The sequence below is a fragment of the Miscanthus floridulus genome, chromosome 14 (genome assembly GCF_019320115.1).
Source record: "Miscanthus floridulus cultivar M001 chromosome 14, ASM1932011v1, whole genome shotgun sequence".
In the NCBI taxonomy this organism is placed as follows: Eukaryota; Viridiplantae; Streptophyta; class Magnoliopsida; order Poales; family Poaceae; genus Miscanthus; species Miscanthus floridulus.
In genome coordinates, this window is record NC_089593.1 from 1,405,273 (window position 1) to 1,423,894 (window position 18,622).

An 18,622-nucleotide genomic window follows, 5' to 3' on the forward strand; every position below is an offset into this window, starting at 1 on the left:
TCCTCCAGAACAGCATTCACTTGTTTAGTCTGACCATCTATCTGCGGATGATAAGCGGTACTATGAATCAAACTAGTTCCTAAGCCTTTGTGCAAATGTTTCCAAAAGTGAGCCATGAACTAGGGCCCTCTATCAGATACTATAGTCTTTGGTATACCATGCAACCTCACAATTTCTGTGATATACTTCTCGGCATATTGAGGTGGTCGATATTCTGTCTTGACAGGCAAGAAATGAGCGGTCTTAGTAAGACGGTCCACAATCACCCAAATCGAATCATGTCCCTTTTGAGTAGTGGCCAAACCCGAGATAAAATCCATACTTATATCATCCCACTTCCAACTAGGTATGGACAAAGGTTGCAACAAACCGGTAGGTTTCATATGAATGGCTTTCACTGTACAACACGTGTCACATCTGGCGACATATGCTGTAACTTCTTTCTTCATTTTGGTCCACCAATAACGAGGTCTTAGTTCTTGATACATCTTACTACTTCTTGGACAGATAGATAGCTTAGAAAGGTGAGCTTCATCCATGAGTTTATTCCTAAGCTATCGATCCTTGGGAACCACAAGACGGTCGTCAAACCACAACACGCCCTGTTCATCCACTCTAAAGTGTTTCGACGACTTTTCTTTTATTTTCTCTTTGATGTGGAATATTCCCTTGTTGGTTTTCTGGCCTTCTATTATCTTACTCTCCAACGAGCAACTAATCTGAATACTATGTAACACAGCATGATGCATCAGATCGAACCCATCTTCAAGTAATGGCTGCACATTCAAGTAATGTGACTTTCTGCTCAAAGCATCTGCCACTACATTGGCTTTTCCAGGATGATATTGCACATTCAAGTTGTAATCTTTTATCAATTCCAACCATCTTCGCTGTCTCATGTTCAGCTCAGGTTGGGTAAAGATGTACTTGAGACTCTTGTGATCTGTGAAAATGTTGCACACATTACCAAGTAGATAATGTCTCCAAATTTTTAGGGCATGCACAACTGCAGCAAGTTCAAGATCATGTGTTGGATAGTTGACCTCGTGCTTTCTCAATTGACGTGAGGCATAAGCAATGACTCTTCTTTCTTGCATAAGAACATAGCCTAATCCAGTTTTTGATGCGTCGTAAAACACATCAAATGGTTTCTCAATGTCCGGTTGTGCAAGAACAGGAGCAGTGGTCAACAGTTTCCGCAAAGTGTGGAAAGCTCCTTCACACTCCTCTGTCCACACAAACTTGTGATCCTTCTATAGTAGACTTGTCATAGGCTTGGCAATATTCGAGAAGTCTGGTATGAAACGACGGTAGTAACCGGCTAGTCCTAAGAAACTTCTAATCTCAGGAACTATGGTCGGTGCCTTCCAATCCATAACCTCTTGCACCTTATTTGGATCGACAGAAACTCCATTTTCTGACAGAATGTGACCAAGGAAAGGAACTTTCTTTAACCAGAATTCGCATTTGCTAAACTTAGCATACAGCTTATGATCTCTAAGTCGGGTCAAGACAATTCTCAGATGCTCTTCATGATCCTTCTCATTCTCGGAGTATACCAGAATGTCATCGATGAACATGACCACAAACTTATCCAATTCTGGCATGAAAACTGTATTCATCAAAAACATAAAGTATGCAGGAGCATTTGTCAAGCCAAAGGACATGACAAGATACTCATACAACCCATATCTGGTGGAAAATGCAGTTTTTGGTATATCTTGTGGTCTAATCTTGATATGATGATAACCGGATCTCAAATCTATTTTTGAGAACACCTTAGCCTTGGCTAACTGGTCAAACAGAACATCAATATGAGGCAAGGGATACTTATTCTTGATGGTCACAGCGTTAAGTGGCCTGTAATCCACGCACATTCTCAACGTGCCCTCTTTCTTCTTCTTCACAAACAAGGCGGGACATCCCCATTCAGACTTGCTTGGCCGGATAAACCCTTTTTTTGATAACTCTTCTAGTTGCTTCTTTAGCTCAACTAATTCATCGGGAGGCATCTGATAGGGTCTCCTTGAAATCGGAGCTGTTCCGGGGAGTAACTCTATTCCAAACTCAATATCCCTGTATAGCGGAAGGCCAGGTAGCTCATCCAGGAATACATCCAGAAACTCACACACTACCGGAATCTGATGAATAGGAATGACTTCAGTAGCACATGTAACACTTATAAGGTCTGTTCTTCGAGGCAATGGTACATGGAAAGTACCCTCACCTAGGGGATCCTTAAGGGTAAGTACCCAACTTCCGGTATCTATGACTGCTCCCTAATCCTTCATCCAATCCATCCCTATAATGACATCCAAAACTAGTCCAGGCATAACTATCAAGTTCACTCAAAACTTCTTGCTACCTAATTCAAGGGTTGCCCCTCGAACCATCTGGTTGGTCAAAACATCAGCCCCTGCTGAACTTATACGGTAACCATAACCCAATTCTGTGCATAGTTGTTCATGTTTCTGTGCAAATGCTTGACTCATAAAAGAATGCGATGATCTAGAATCAAATAGAACAACTGCAGGGTTTTCATTGATTGGAAACTTACCAGCGGTTACGGGCTCTCCTTCAGGAATCTCATCCACCGTCGTACTATGCACCCTAGCATTATAAGTCTGCTGCTTCTTCTTGGGCGGATAAGGACAAAACCTCAAGAAGTGGCCGGGTTGATCACAATTATAGCAGGGTCCCCTCACTGTCCCAGTAGATCCCATAGCTCCCTTGGAACTACCTTGTACCACAGTTGCGGCTGCCTTGTTGGGCTGTACTGCCATCTTGTAAGGCTTCTAGGGTCCACGAAAATTCTGACTTCTCTGCTGAGGTGGCCTAAACCTAGCGCCAAGTGCAGATGGATGATAGGGAGGACGACCTCCCGCAGGTGCTCTTGCTTGGGATGGACCACCTTCTAGGGCTCTCTTGCGAGTCTTAGCTGCGGTGCTGGCATTGTTGTTCTTTTCCTGCTTCAGACAATCGCTGATGAAGTCATTGAATCTGGCGCGGTTGTTGGTACCCACATGCTTCATCATCTTTGGATTGAGTCCTCTCTTGAAACTGGCGATTCTCTTAGCATCAGTGTCAACCATGTCGGGAGCATAACGACACAAGTTGTTGAAGGCATGCAAATATTGTGTCACGGTCTTGGTGCCCTGATTCAACGCTAAAAACTCTCCCAACTTCATCTCGGTCAACCCGGGTGGAATGTAAACTCCACGGAAGGCCTCAGCAAACTCTCTCCATGTAATCTGAGCATTTGGAGGGAAGGTGGTGCGATGGTGCTTCCACCACATTCCCGCTGGTCCTTGCAACTGATGTGCAGCATACTCAGTTTTCAATACCTCAGTCATCCTCAACACACGGAATTTATCTTCCATAGTGTTGATCCATTCTTCAGCATCAAGTGGTTCCATTGCTTCCTTGAATATTGGTGGCCTAGTGTCCATAAAATCTTTGAAGCTGCTGTATTGATTCACCCCAATGCCACCACCCTGATTGTTACCGCGCTGAACGTTGTTGGCGATGGTACGCAGAAAATCCTCCATGTTCTTCTGGGATTATTCCGTGTTGCGCTGACTTCCGAACAACTGTGCGAGGAACACCTCTGGGGTAAATGGGGGAGGAGGTGGCAAATGCGGTTCATGGGGAGGCTTATTGTTGTTGCTGTGGTTTCCACCACCACCACCGGTCCCCGCACCGTTAGCACCGGTCTCAGCGGCCTCATACGTGGTACGGCGAGTGTTTGTCATCTGCATATTTTAGCAACAAGTAATGATTGAGTGAAGCTGTAATAATTGCGAGTGAAAGAAAAATTATGCCGTACTGAATTTACTGGAGAGAATAAATTCATACAATAAAACAGAGGCACAACAATCGCATCCCAATTAAAACAACATCACTAATCAAATTACTTCAATAACAAACATCGCGTCCATACAACCAAATTGCCAGCATACATACACTGGACTTTTATGCGTTCAGATATCGCATTCTTAGTCAAGTTCCAATCACATGCCAAATCTCATAAGTTCGAAGCAAAATACATTAGGTTACATGCCAACAAAAGAAAGGTCATCGCGACAGGACCTAGATACTAGCGCAAGGCAACTAGCCTACTCCTCGGGGCCGTCGTCGGGATCGGAGACGTCACCATCGCCCCTAGGTGAAACTACAGGCTCGTCCTCGTTGTCGTCGTCGATGTCCATGCCAGTGGCGTCTGGAGGAGCATATGGGCCAACCCCATTGTAGAGTGCGTGAAACTCCTCGTGCAGGTTGACGTTGTACTCCTCTAGCTCATCGACCCTCTGCAGCAGAAGGTCCCTCTCGTCCCAGGCTTCATTCCTTTCCTAAACCAACTGTCCAATCATGCGGTCTGCATTATTGTTGGCTTGAGTCAATGTATGCACCCGCTGCATAGCTCTATCACCTCTCTCAACCGCCTGGTTTCGCTGTAAGTTCATATCAGCTAACTGGTCCTACAAACTAGCTATAGCACGTGCCTGTCTCTTCTTCTGCTTTCTCCCCTTGAGCTTATCATGACCACGTAAGCCAGTCAAAGTCCAGTAGGTACTCTCAAGACCCTCATATGCTCTAATGGCGGCGAACATAGCACTCATAGCATGGTTGTCGCTAGCCTATCCCTCAGCTGGACCTCTGACCAAAGCACTTCCCTGAGGCTGAACCCAAATAGCATCACGAGGATCATCCCTAGGAAAAGTGCCAGCTAGAGCTGCTGCAAGCTCACTGGGAAATCTGCTCATGATATCCCTGATGACACGGAAAGCTGCTCCCTCTGCACCCTCAGTAGGAGTGCGACCCTCAAACTCCAAGTGCCAACCATCCCAATTGAGAGCATCACCGAGAGCAGGAACCATGATCTCTACCACTGCAAGTCCATCCTCTGCTAACTGGCTCTCATTCCAAGAGTACACCGGCTCTTGACCCTCTGGGTACCCCACATCATGGAGCACTCTCCAAAGCAAGGTCGGCATGCCAAACTCGCTCAAGAAGGTGTCCGTGGTGCGGTGCTCCCTCAGGGCCAACGGACGTCGAGGTGCTCTTCCTTCGGTGGACTTGCGGGCGGTCTGCTTCGTGCGGGCCATCTGTAGCAAAAGCTCTTTTATTACCCCGTGGAAACATATTTTTGGTGATACAACTTTTATCAAAATGAGATAATCAATTTATAAGGGGAGGAATGCATGACATGAATGAAATGCACAAGTAATATGATGTATGTACGTGTCGTACGTTCTCACAAACTTATGAAATAAATAATTTCTAGCGACGAATTCGGTGGCATACAAACGATCTCTCAATTACGTAGCTAATACGTTCTACACGATAGCGTTGTTATGTACCTGCAGAAGATTCATTTCAGCCCAATTCCCAATGAATGCATAAAAGCAGTAAATGTTAGCTATACGCTCTACACGAATCCCCAGATACGTGTACAACGGTAGTAACTACCCGAACCATCGTCCTATTGACGGCATCGCCTCAACAGACGGAATACCCACACATGAGATACCTTTGTAAAACATGCGTAGAACATGTAATTACTCCAGCATCATATAAGCATTCACCCTAGATCGGCGGTGTATCCGATCATGCTCTCACAACTCACACTTACCGAGGCGTAGAGGCAAATGATCCATATACTACCACTCAAACAAGTGGCACTCATACAATAGCACGCCGTATGAGCGACAAAAGAGAAATATGATGCAAGAACCCCAAGCCAGTACTTAATTAAGCCACCTAGAGTCCTTAACTGGGCATAAAGGATATGACCACTGGCACACTTTTTAGTTTGAAAATCATGTTTTTCAAATGCCTTTTTGTTTTAAATACACTTGTGAACAGTAACACGCTAAACCATGCTCTGATGCCAGCTGTAACAGAATCGACCAATTATACAAAATTAAGTAAGAAAATCATCCGCCAGTGCAGACGATTTAGCAAACTTAAGCCCGTATAACCCGGTAGTCCGTGAAATCACGAAGGATTTCAAACCAACTCACATACCAGCCAAGATCGTAATAAGTTTAGCGGTCACCATCACATATTACATAAAAGTTTGCATCTCAGATACATTAGAGTTTAAACATAGTTATTACAAATGAGTTCAAATAGAAGTAGCGGAAGCCATTTGTTCAAACCACACACACTCACACGGAGTTCAATTACAGTGCTAGCTAATGATCATCTCCAACAAAAGCATCAGACGAGACGTAACGAATGACCATGCCCATGGTCCTAAGCATCACCCATCGTAGGATACATGCAGTTGATACAATAGCCGTAATACATCTGCCCATCTGCAATAAGTGGGAATAAAACCCTGAGTACGAGAAGGTACTCAGCTGGACTTACCCGACATAACCGAAAATAAGTGACACCAAGGATTATGAAGGCTTTATAGTAGGGTAGCTGACTCATTTGCAAAAAGAAGCATTTTTAGCATTTCAAGAACCTTTCCAAAAGCATTATTGTCAAGTTAATTATTTATAACCTGTCGACTAGATTTGCACCTATACTAGAGCAAACATGTGGTTAAGCAAATAATGATAACCCATGATCATTAACAACTTCCATAATGTCATATTCATTATAACTGTCCAAGTGTTCCATAAACATTACTACGATGAAGTAACTCAAGTCAAGTGCTCACTATCCAGGAGCGATGGCGATTCGAATCGATTCATAACCAGCTGGTGATTTATTCCTTACACAAACCTCACTCACCCGCTAAAGTGAGGTAGCGGTCACCGAGTCAACTATCCAGGAATCTCGAGTTTGCTAGGAACCACATGTACCCGAGGGCCGACCGACTGCACTTTGGTCTTATCATCTCGCCCCCGTGTCCTACCACACCTGCTCTGGCACAGTGCGTTGCGGGCAATCTACTCAGCCCGAATAATCTCCCAGCTTCACGATCGAAAGGTACTTTATTCGGCTAGCTAAATGTAAGGCATGCGTTCAACATGACTCGAGGCCCAACAACGGTCGGTCCTTAATCAACACAGACGGAAAGCACTACAGTCCAAAACTCTGTAAGTCTCCGTCCAGTCTCAACTTCATTTAACACTTAGTTATACCATGACTTCATAGTCATCCAAGCAGATCTAGGTAACCACCTATAGCTCGTAGGTGACAGGAAATCACCCGACTTCTATCGGCCTAAGCCAGCTAAGCATTGACTCGACGGCGGATACTAGGGTAACAAGGATATAGTATAACAAAGGTAGACAAGGTATAATGCAGCAACGGTTGCAAACAACTCCTGAACGTAATGCATCAATTAAAGTAAAGCAGTTAATTAACAATTGCAAACCAGGGAGAAAATGCTCCGGGGCTTGCCTCTCTCGAAGGAGCTCGGGCGATGATCAGGGCACTCTGGAAGTTCCTCAACGTCCTCCTCGTCTGCTTCGGTCACTTCCTACGGCTGCACCTCGAGCTGCTCCTCGGGCTCCTCGGGTATGACGACTGGGTTCTCGGTTTGCGATCCTGTATGATGCATGTGCGTAAGTGCTTATGCAAAAAGGTGCATCGGATGAGATGAACACAATGGATATGCTTGAATGCAAGGTAGTCAACATCATCCAAAAACATATACTACAAGCACATGTCATCTACTGCATTCTCTTCTACTACTAATATGCTAAGTCAACACATCTCATTAAATGCTTCAAAGATACACCAAAACATTCACTAATTTCTTAATCACACATAAAGCAACACTTGATTAAACCCTAATTAATAATAGGTTTGAATAGCAACATCTATTTTTATTGCTTAGAAAAATCTTAGAAAATTACCATAGCACAGTACTACCCTAAGTAGTTTACCATCAGATTTTTATAGCATTTGGATGAGTGGATTAGCCTACACAAAAATAACAAGCTATGGCATGATTATGAACATGAAAATACTTTGTACTGTGAAAAGTGTCAAACAACAGATGAAATATTTTTCCTATATTCTACACAACAAATAATCACTGTACAAAAATTATCACATGCATGTTTTATACAAATTTTGCTCTCTAACAAAAATAACAAAAATCAGCCATTAAAGGCACTTGAACTACACCTCATAATTTTTCTATAGTACATGCATGACACATATTTTTCCTAGGAAGTACATTACACAAGAAGAGTAACAAACTTGGAATCATATTTTTCTGATACATATAGGATTTACCAACCATTTTACAAGATATCCGCAATATCAAGAGTTAATTAAAGCTCTACAGAAAAGTATCTCAAAAATGACATGCAATATTTTTATCATGTAGATCTAGTGACAAGGAACCTAGCAAAATTTGTTTCAACAAATTTGAAGCCAAAATGAGTACACAAACATTTTCCAAAGCATTTAACAGAAATCTGAAAAAGCATTTCTTAAATCCCTTTTTAAAATCAGCCGACACAATTGCTGGGTGCACCCGGTGCTGTGCACCCGGACCCGAGCCAGGGCGCTGACGAGCGGGCCCTCGTGGGTCAACGGCCCCACCTGTCGGCCAGGCCAAAGCAGGGGCGGCGCTGACCGGTGCGCACTCGCTGACGGCGAGGTTCCCCGGCGAAACGGAGGGCACCAACGTGCTCCCCACGCCAAGCCGCGTCGGATAGAGGTGAAAAAGGAGGGGCGGTTCACCGGAGCAAAGGTTGCCGACGGATCAAATTACTTCAATAACAAACATCGCGTCCATACAACCAAATTGCCAGCATACATACACTGGACTTTTATGCGTTCAGATATCGCATTCTTAGTCAAGTTCCAATCACATGCCAAATCTCATAAGTTCGAAGCAAAATACATTAGGTTACATGCCAACAAAAGAAAGGTCATCGCGACAGGACCTAGATACTAGCGCAAGGCAACTAGCCTACTCCTCGGGGCCGTCGTCGGGATCGGAGACGTCACCATCGCCCCTAGGTGAAACTACAGGCTCGTCCTCGTTGTCGTCGTCGATGTCCATGCCAGTGGCGTCTGGAGGAGCATATGGGCCAACCCCATTGTAGAGTGCGTGAAACTCCTCGTGCAGGTTGACGTTGTACTCCTCTAGCTCATCGACCCTCTGCAGCAGAAGGTCCCTCTCGTCCCAGGCTTCATTCCTTTCCTAAACCAACTGTCCAATCATGCGGTCTGCATTATTGTTGGCTTGAGTCAATGTATGCACCCGCTGCATAGCTCTATCACCTCTCTCAACCGCCTGGTTTCGCTGTAAGTTCATATCAGCTAACTGGTCCTACAAACTAGCTATAGCACGTGCCTGTCTCTTCTTCTGCTTTCTCCCCTTGAGCTTATCATGACCACGTAAGCCAGTCAAAGTCCAGTAGGTACTCTCAAGACCCTCATATGCTCTAATGGCGGCGAACATAGCACTCATAGCATGGTTGTCGCTAGCCTATCCCTCAGCTGGACCTCTGACCAAAGCACTTCCCTGAGGCTGAACCCAAATAGCATCACGAGGATCATCCCTAGGAAAAGTGCCAGCTAGAGCTGCTGCAAGCTCACTGGGAAATCTGCTCATGATATCCCTGATGACACGGAAAGCTGCTCCCTCTGCACCCTCAGTAGGAGTGCGACCCTCAAACTCCAAGTGCCAACCATCCCAATTGAGAGCATCACCGAGAGCAGGAACCATGATCTCTACCACTGCAAGTCCATCCTCTGCTAACTGGCTCTCATTCCAAGAGTACACCGGCTCTTGACCCTCTGGGTACCCCACATCATGGAGCACTCTCCAAAGCAAGGTCGGCATGCCAAACTCGCTCAAGAAGGTGTCCGTGGTGCGGTGCTCCCTCAGGGCCAACGGACGTCGAGGTGCTCTTCCTTCGGTGGACTTGCGGGCGGTCTGCTTCGTGCGGGCCATCTGTAGCAAAAGCTCTTTTATTACCCCGTGGAAACATATTTTTGGTGATACAACTTTTATCAAAATGAGATAATCAATTTATAAGGGGAGGAATGCATGACATGAATGAAATGCACAAGTAATATGATGTATGTACGTGTCGTACGTTCTCACAAACTTATGAAATAAATAATTTCTAGCGACGAATTCGGTGGCATACAAACGATCTCTCAATTACGTAGCTAATACGTTCTACACGATAGCGTTGTTATGTACCTGCAGAAGATTCATTTCAGCCCAATTCCCAATGAATGCATAAAAGCAGTAAATGTTAGCTATACGCTCTACACGAATCCCCAGATACGTGTACAACGGTAGTAACTACCCGAACCATCGTCCTATTGACGGCATCGCCTCAACAGACGGAATACCCACACATGAGATACCTTTGTAAAACATGCGTAGAACATGTAATTACTCCAGCATCATATAAGCATTCACCCTAGATCGGCGGTGTATCCGATCATGCTCTCACAACTCACACTTACCGAGGCGTAGAGGCAAATGATCCATATACTACCACTCAAACAAGTGGCACTCATACAATAGCACGCCGTATGAGCGACAAAAGAGAAATATGATGCAAGAACCCCAAGCCAGTACTTAATTAAGCCACCTAGAGTCCTTAACTGGGCATAAAGGATATGACCACTGGCACACTTTTTAGTTTGAAAATCATGTTTTTCAAATGCCTTTTTGTTTTAAATACACTTGTGAACAGTAACACGCTAAACCATGCTCTGATGCCAGCTGTAACAGAATCGACCAATTATACAAAATTAAGTAAGAAAATCATCCGCCAGTGCAGACGATTTAGCAAACTTAAGCCCGTATAACCCGGTAGTCCGTGAAATCACGAAGGATTTCAAACCAACTCACATACCAGCCAAGATCGTAATAAGTTTAGCGGTCACCATCACATATTACATAAAAGTTTGCATCTCAGATACATTAGAGTTTAAACATAGTTATTACAAATGAGTTCAAATAGAAGTAGCGGAAGCCATTTGTTCAAACCACACACACTCACACGGAGTTCAATTACAGTGCTAGCTAATGATCATCTCCAACAAAAGCATCAGACGAGACGTAACGAATGACCATGCCCATGGTCCTAAGCATCACCCATCGTAGGATACATGCAGTTGATACAATAGCCGTAATACATCTGCCCATCTGCAATAAGTGGGAATAAAACCCTGAGTACGAGAAGGTACTCAGCTGGACTTACCCGACATAACCGAAAATAAGTGACACCAAGGATTATGAAGGCTTTATAGTAGGGTAGCTGACTCATTTGCAAAAAGAAGCATTTTTAGCATTTCAAGAACCTTTCCAAAAGCATTATTGTCAAGTTAATTATTTATAACCTGTCGACTAGATTTGCACCTATACTAGAGCAAACATGTGGTTAAGCAAATAATGATAACCCATGATCATTAACAACTTCCATAATGTCATATTCATTATAACTGTCCAAGTGTTCCATAAACATTACTACGATGAAGTAACTCAAGTCAAGTGCTCACTATCCAGGAGCGATGGCGATTCGAATCGATTCATAACCAGCTGGTGATTTATTCCTTACACAAACCTCACTCACCCGCTAAAGTGAGGTAGCGGTCACCGAGTCAACTATCCAGGAATCTCGAGTTTGCTAGGAACCACATGTACCCGAGGGCCGACCGACTGCACTTTGGTCTTATCATCTCGCCCCCGTGTCCTACCACACCTGCTCTGGCACAGTGCGTTGCGGGCAATCTACTCAGCCCGAATAATCTCCCAGCTTCACGATCGAAAGGTACTTTATTCGGCTAGCTAAATGTAAGGCATGCGTTCAACATGACTCGAGGCCCAACAACGGTCGGTCCTTAATCAACACAGACGGAAAGCACTACAGTCCAAAACTCTGTAAGTCTCCGTCCAGTCTCAACTTCATTTAACACTTAGTTATACCATGACTTCATAGTCATCCAAGCAGATCTAGGTAACCACCTATAGCTCGTAGGTGACAGGAAATCACCCGACTTCTATCGGCCTAAGCCAGCTAAGCATTGACTCGACGGCGGATACTAGGGTAACAAGGATATAGTATAACAAAGGTAGACAAGGTATAATGCAGCAACGGTTGCAAACAACTCCTGAACGTAATGCATCAATTAAAGTAAAGCAGTTAATTAACAATTGCAAACCAGGGAGAAAATGCTCCGGGGCTTGCCTCTCTCGAAGGAGCTCGGGCGATGATCAGGGCACTCTGGAAGTTCCTCAACGTCCTCCTCGTCTGCTTCGGTCACTTCCTACGGCTGCACCTCGAGCTGCTCCTCGGGCTCCTCGGGTATGACGACTGGGTTCTCGGTTTGCGATCCTGTATGATGCATGTGCGTAAGTGCTTATGCAAAAAGGTGCATCGGATGAGATGAACACAATGGATATGCTTGAATGCAAGGTAGTCAACATCATCCAAAAACATATACTACAAGCACATGTCATCTACTGCATTCTCTTCTACTACTAATATGCTAAGTCAACACATCTCATTAAATGCTTCAAAGATACACCAAAACATTCACTAATTTCTTAATCACACATAAAGCAACACTTGATTAAACCCTAATTAATAATAGGTTTGAATAGCAACATCTATTTTTATTGCTTAGAAAAATCTTAGAAAATTACCATAGCACAGTACTACCCTAAGTAGTTTACCATCAGATTTTTATAGCATTTGGATGAGTGGATTAGCCTACACAAAAATAACAAGCTATGGCATGATTATGAACATGAAAATACTTTGTACTGTGAAAAGTGTCAAACAACAGATGAAATATTTTTCCTATATTCTACACAACAAATAATCACTGTACAAAAATTATCACATGCATGTTTTATACAAATTTTGCTCTCTAACAAAAATAACAAAAATCAGCCATTAAAGGCACTTGAACTACACCTCATAATTTTTCTATAGTACATGCATGACACATATTTTTCCTAGGAAGTACATTACACAAGAAGAGTAACAAACTTGGAATCATATTTTTCTGATACATATAGGATTTACCAACCATTTTACAAGATATCCGCAATATCAAGAGTTAATTAAAGCTCTACAGAAAAGTATCTCAAAAATGACATGCAATATTTTTATCATGTAGATCTAGTGACAAGGAACCTAGCAAAATTTGTTTCAACAAATTTGAAGCCAAAATGAGTACACAAACATTTTCCAAAGCATTTAACAGAAATCTGAAAAAGCATTTCTTAAATCCCTTTTTAAAATCAGCCGACACAATTGCTGGGTGCACCCGGTGCTGTGCACCCGGACCCGAGCCAGGGCGCTGACGAGCGGGCCCTCGTGGGTCAACGGCCCCACCTGTCGGCCAGGCCAAAGCAGGGGCGGCGCTGACCGGTGCGCACTCGCTGACGGCGAGGTTCCCCGGCGAAACGGAGGGCACCAACGTGCTCCCCACGCCAAGCCGCGTCGGATAGAGGTGAAAAAGGAGGGGCGGTTCACCGGAGCAAAGGTTGCCGACGGCAATGGCGGAGCGGCGGCGCTGCCTCGCGGCGCGCTGGCCATTACCGGCTATGGCGTGGTCCGGTGAGGCGCACGCGAGCACGGCAAGGCAACGGCGGACCCAAAGCGCAAGAGGAGGAGGAGAGAGAGAAGGCAGAGCAGCGCCGTCAACACGGAGCCGAGCTCCGGCGAGCGGGGGCGCACGGGAGAGCGAGAAGGGAAGAAGCGAAAAGGCCTGTGGCCACTACCTTCTCCGTGCTGGTGACGAAGACGAGCGTGGAGCTGCAGCAGTGCGGGCAAGAGCTGCTGGCGCGCAAAGGTGGAGCTCGGCGGCTGCAGGAATGGCGCGGTGGCCGCGGCGAGGGGGAGAGAGCGAGCTCGATGCGGGCGAAGCAGAGAGGCAGCGTGGGAGAGTGAAGGCGAGCGCGGCGGGGTCAGCAGATGAAGGCGAGCGCGTGGAAGCGGAGGCAGGCCGTGGCTACCGCGCGGCGGGCGTCGCCGGCGCATGGCCGCCACGCGGCGGTCGCGCTCTGGCGCTGGTCGAGACGCGGCGCGCGCGAACGGCGCGGCGCAGCGCGGAGATAGGCGAGCGCAGCGCGGGACGGCGTGGCGCGTGGGCCGGCTTCGGCCGGCGGGCCAGAAAGGAGGCGACGGCCCGCGAAAGGAGAAAACATTTTTCTCAATTTCTATTTTTAAGAAATTTTCAAATACCAGTTTTCAAATATCATTTTGAGCAAGAAAATGACATCTTTTGAAAATGTCCCAATAATAAAAATTGCTTAGAATTTAATGCTCTACAACTTTGCTTTAGGGGCCAACTGAAAATTTGGCATAGATTTTGAATTGGGAAGCAAAAGCTAAATTAGGAGAATTTTTGACCATTTTCAATTAAAGATTTCAAATGCATATTTTGTCAAAAGCTTGAATACAAACTTTGCTCCAAAAACTGTGCTAAATAATTCTAGATGATTTACAATCATAGCCAAACATGTTTTACTAACCTAGCAAGCATAATTAGGGCAAAAACAACTCTAAACAAGTGTATGCAACATTCATGTTTCACGAGCATGTTTCATACGTTTCGAAGCAGGGTTTCAGTTATTATTTACATGATTAGGCATGTATGATTAGGATGCTTCATGATGCATAATATGCATGATTTGCAGTGCCTAAATGCTGGCATAACACCGGGGTGTTACACCATGCAGGCGCGTTCTGGCCTCCGCCTTCAGGGGCGCGCCGTCGCCTTGCCGGGTCTCCGCCGGTCTGGTCGGAGACACCATCCGTAGGTCTCTGTCCGGCCGCGCAGGGGCCATGCTGGCGTGTTTGCGTGAACCACGGGCGCCTGCGCTTGAGTACCTGCACACACTTAGGCAAGATTGTTTGTTTGATTAGTTCAGAGGTAGGGCGGCCTCCGCCCTTATTACCGGAGACGCCCACAAGTCAGAATGGGGCGGCGTCCGCCTGGGCGGTCGGAGACGTGTGTGCCTGGCCCTGGCGGGATCCGCGATGAGGGCGCTGAACCTTTAGCGCCCTTCGAGCATAGCCAGGAAAGTTCCTTTAGTCAGCGCCGGGTCTCCGCCCTAAGACGGTCGAAGACGCCTTGGCGACACCTTGCTGTCGGAGGCCTTCGTCACTCGCCGAAGCCGTGTTACAACAGTTGACAAATGCAGAATTGTGAAAGAGAGGTTTGTTGGCCTTGTGCATGTGACTGAAACTTCTTCTTCATGTCTCAAGTCATCTATTGATTCTTTACTTGCTAAATTTAAGCTGAGCTTAAAACAAGTTAGAGGCCAAGGATATGGTGGTGCTAGCAACATGCGAGGTGAGTTCAATGGGCTACAATCATTAATTATGAGAGAAAGTAGATCAGCATATTATGTTCATTGTTTTGCTCACCAACTTCAGTTAGTTATTGTGGCTGTTGTGAGAAAGCATAAGGGTATTAGCAATTTCTTAACCATGATTCATAGCTTATTGAATGTGGTGGTGGATCAGCCAAGAGAAGAGACATGATTAGGGATATAAATCATGAACAAGTGACAAAGGCTTTAGGGTGTGGGCAACTAGAAATTGGGAGAGCGTTAAATCAAGAACAATGTCTTCAAAGACCTAGAGATACTCGTTGGAGTTCCATTATAAAACTCTAAAAAGTCTAGTCAACATGTTTTCTACAATTGTTCAGGTGCTACAATTTGTGGAAAAGGATGATAGAGATTGGAAAAACAGAGACCAAGCATCAAACCTTCTAGTCTACTTCCAATCTTTTGACTTTGTGTTTTACCTGCATCTCTTATTGACCACATTAACCATCACAAACACTTTGTCATTAGCATTGCAACGCAAGGATCAAGACATTGTGAATGCTATGAAGTGTTTGAAATCAACTAGATTGCATTTGTGTAACCTTAGAAGAGATGGTTGGGGCAACTTATTAGATGAAGTAAGCTAGTTTTGTGAGATGCATGATATTGCAAGGTTAGAAATGGAAGATGCATATATTGATCCCAAAAAATCTAGGAAGGCGTCTGGAATTACAAACAAGCATCACTATGAAGTGGATTGTTTTAATGAGGTTATAGATTGGCTTGTCCAAGAGCTTGATAGCCGCTTTAATGAGACAAGCTCTCAATTGCTTGTTTGTTCAACTGCTTTCAATCCAAGAGATTCATTTCATGATTTTAATGTAGAGAGTCTGATAAACCTAGTAAAATTATATCCTGATGATTTTAGCTCTATAGATTTGAGGGATCTTAGCCACTATCTTGGCTCTACATTGCCGATGTGAGAGAAGACAATCGATTCTCCAACATAAATACTATCAGTGAGCTTTCACAAAAAATGGTGGAGACAAGAAAAGATCGCTGCTATCCATTAGTTTATCGACTTTTGAAACTTGTGCTGGTATTGCCAATTGCTACTGCAACAGTGGAGAGGATATTTTCAGGGATGAAGATTGTTAAAACATCTGTTAGTAACCGCATCGGTGATACACACTTGAGTAATAGACTTATTTGCTATGTGAAGAAAGAAGAATTAAAGAAAGTTACAAATGATGCCGTGGTTCATCGTTTCATGAACATGGAAGGAAAAGGGCGTAGATTTGATCGATGAGAGGTAATGCATCTCTTTTTCAATTTTTCAAGGATACAATCTGTAGATTCTTTGTTTACAAATGAATGGTTTATTTCTTTTTCTTAAGGTCAATGAGGATTTCGTGGTTGGGGATTCTATTTTGCTAACACCAACAATCTTTTGCTGTTATAATTATGGGGTTCTCTAACTATATTTTGATAAACGGTAAGCACAAATGCACTATTACCGCTACTTCATTGTTGATGTACATTATTATTGTTTGTTTTAAATTATTCATGCTACAATCATGACTATGGTACTAGTAAATTACATTATTGATTTGTCGTTAGCCTGTAAGCCGCACCCCCTCCAAAATTCTCTAGCTCCGCCCCTGGCGGGAAGCAGAGGGGAATGGGCATGCGGCCCTGTGTGTATGCGGTCGCTGGAAGTAGGGGGGCGCGGGTGTCCGAACGGGAGCTGCGGAGGTTCCCACGTGTGCGCGGCGTGCGTGAAATAGAGTAGCAGCGCCGGCGTCCGGACGCCGTCCGGATGCTAGCCACGCCCATAGAGGAATGCCGTCTACACATCAACAAAATAATTTCAAGCCACATGTGAACATAAAAAAAATGAGTAACCTGTAATCAAATTCAGACCCAAACTCGAAAATCTCTGATAAAAGAAACAGACACCACACACACAGGGGGGTTGTAAAAAACAGTAATCGTCAAAAGCATGCTACGTTTACGATTGTACCATCAAAACCAATGCATTTGGACGGGCATCTACCAATTGATCAGCACTCAGCAGCAGCATCCTTTAATTTTGGTCAGATAGACGAGAAGGAGGAAAGGAGCTGGACGGATGGATCACGACAGCTGGGTGCAGTTGCCGGTGCCGCAGCCGCAGGTGTGGGGCGTGAAGGCGCAGGTGCCGAAGGGCTTGCCGGGGAGGTCGCAATCGATGTCGTAGCAGCAGCTGGTGTCCACACAGCTGCTCGCGTTGGACGACGAGCAGCACCGCGGCACCCCTGGCACAGCTCGAACGGCTCGTACGACGACACCGCCTCCGTCGCCGTCGTCGTCGATGGCCGGTACACCACGCACGTACTCCTCCTCCGGTGATGCTGATGCTGACGGTCTCCTGTTGGACTGCTTCAGCTGAGTGCCTCCTGCTTGTTCGTTTCATGGGCAGGGGATTACATATTAGAAATGAATCAAGAACACATGCATATGAGGATCCAACCGAGCAACCATGGATAATGAGCTAGCTAGTGAGATCGATGGACGACGTACGGCGGCCACGGATGGACAGTCGATTTTGGTACGTACCTTGAACTTGGAGGGCGAGGGATAGGACGAGCACGAGGGAGATGTTGAAGGCGGCACCACGAGTAGCCATGGCAAATGGGTTTGCTTTGCTTTGCTTTGGTGAGAAAGGAAGAAGGGTTAAATGCACTGCCACTACTAAAATGGTTTTGGAAGATGGTATGCAATACAAGGACTCGCCAGTGGGCAGTGGCCAGTACTAAAATGATCAAGTCTCGCCAGCACGGACGACTCGGTCTAAGAATGTGTTCAAGACTGGAACTGCAAAATTCTTTCAGTGGTTTCTTAATAGGAAAAAGGTTCGAGATCACCTGAAGAAATCTGTGCAGCCGCTGAGCAGTCGACCGAACAAATGTTGTGCGTGCCAGTTTCATGAAAGCGACTGACATTTCTCTGTCAAGCAAATAAAGGGAATATGGAATAAGAATGGGCTACTTTTTCCACACTTTCGCATTACATGTCACTAGCAGTGACACGACACCCCTAACAAACCAAACGCCCAAAAGACAACTAGTATCTCAAGGAGCACAGAAATAGATAGCGATAACCACAAAGCTGCGCAAGCGTCTGCAAGATCATCGTCATCAGACCATTGTATTTGAACGAACACTTATAACTGGTGACACTATAAGTATACCAACACGGATTATATATTCTATACTTATATATAAATTGAAAAAGAAACACGGATTATATCATTTTGACACTAGTTTCGATCTGCTTTAAGACAAACTAGTTTTCGGTCACATATGACATGCGAATTCAGCATAGCTCGACCGGCTGATAAGG

The 18,622-nt window shown here is 45.0% G+C and overlaps 1 protein-coding gene and 1 pseudogene across 1 annotated transcript; one reads left to right on the top strand and one right to left on the bottom strand.

The window, feature by feature from the left end:
* The window catches only part of LOC136505679 (uncharacterized), a 48,844-nt pseudogene extending 32,297 nt beyond the window's left edge, over positions 1-16,547 (top strand).
* Positions 16,548-17,135: 588 nt separating this feature from the next.
* On the bottom strand, positions 17,136-17,953 carry LOC136502772 (uncharacterized). The gene is made up of 2 exons (XM_066498025.1): positions 17,837-17,953; positions 17,136-17,676 (listed from the first exon to the last, which is right to left on the bottom strand). Exons 1-2 carry the CDS (start codon positions 17,904-17,906, stop codon positions 17,375-17,377), a joined length of 372 nt encoding a protein of 123 aa, XP_066354122.1. The 5' UTR covers positions 17,907-17,953; the 3' UTR covers positions 17,136-17,374.
* Between the last annotated feature and the right edge of the window lie 669 nt (positions 17,954-18,622).

Coding starts and splice junctions, on each gene's coding strand:
- LOC136502772 (XM_066498025.1), bottom strand. CDS start 17,906: ATGGCTACTCGTGGTGCCGCCTTCAACATCTCCCTCGTGCTCGTCCTA. Junction 17,677..17,836: donor CCTCGCCCTCCAAGTTCAAG/GTACGTACCAAA, acceptor ACGAACAAGCAG/GAGGCACTCAGCTGAAGCAG.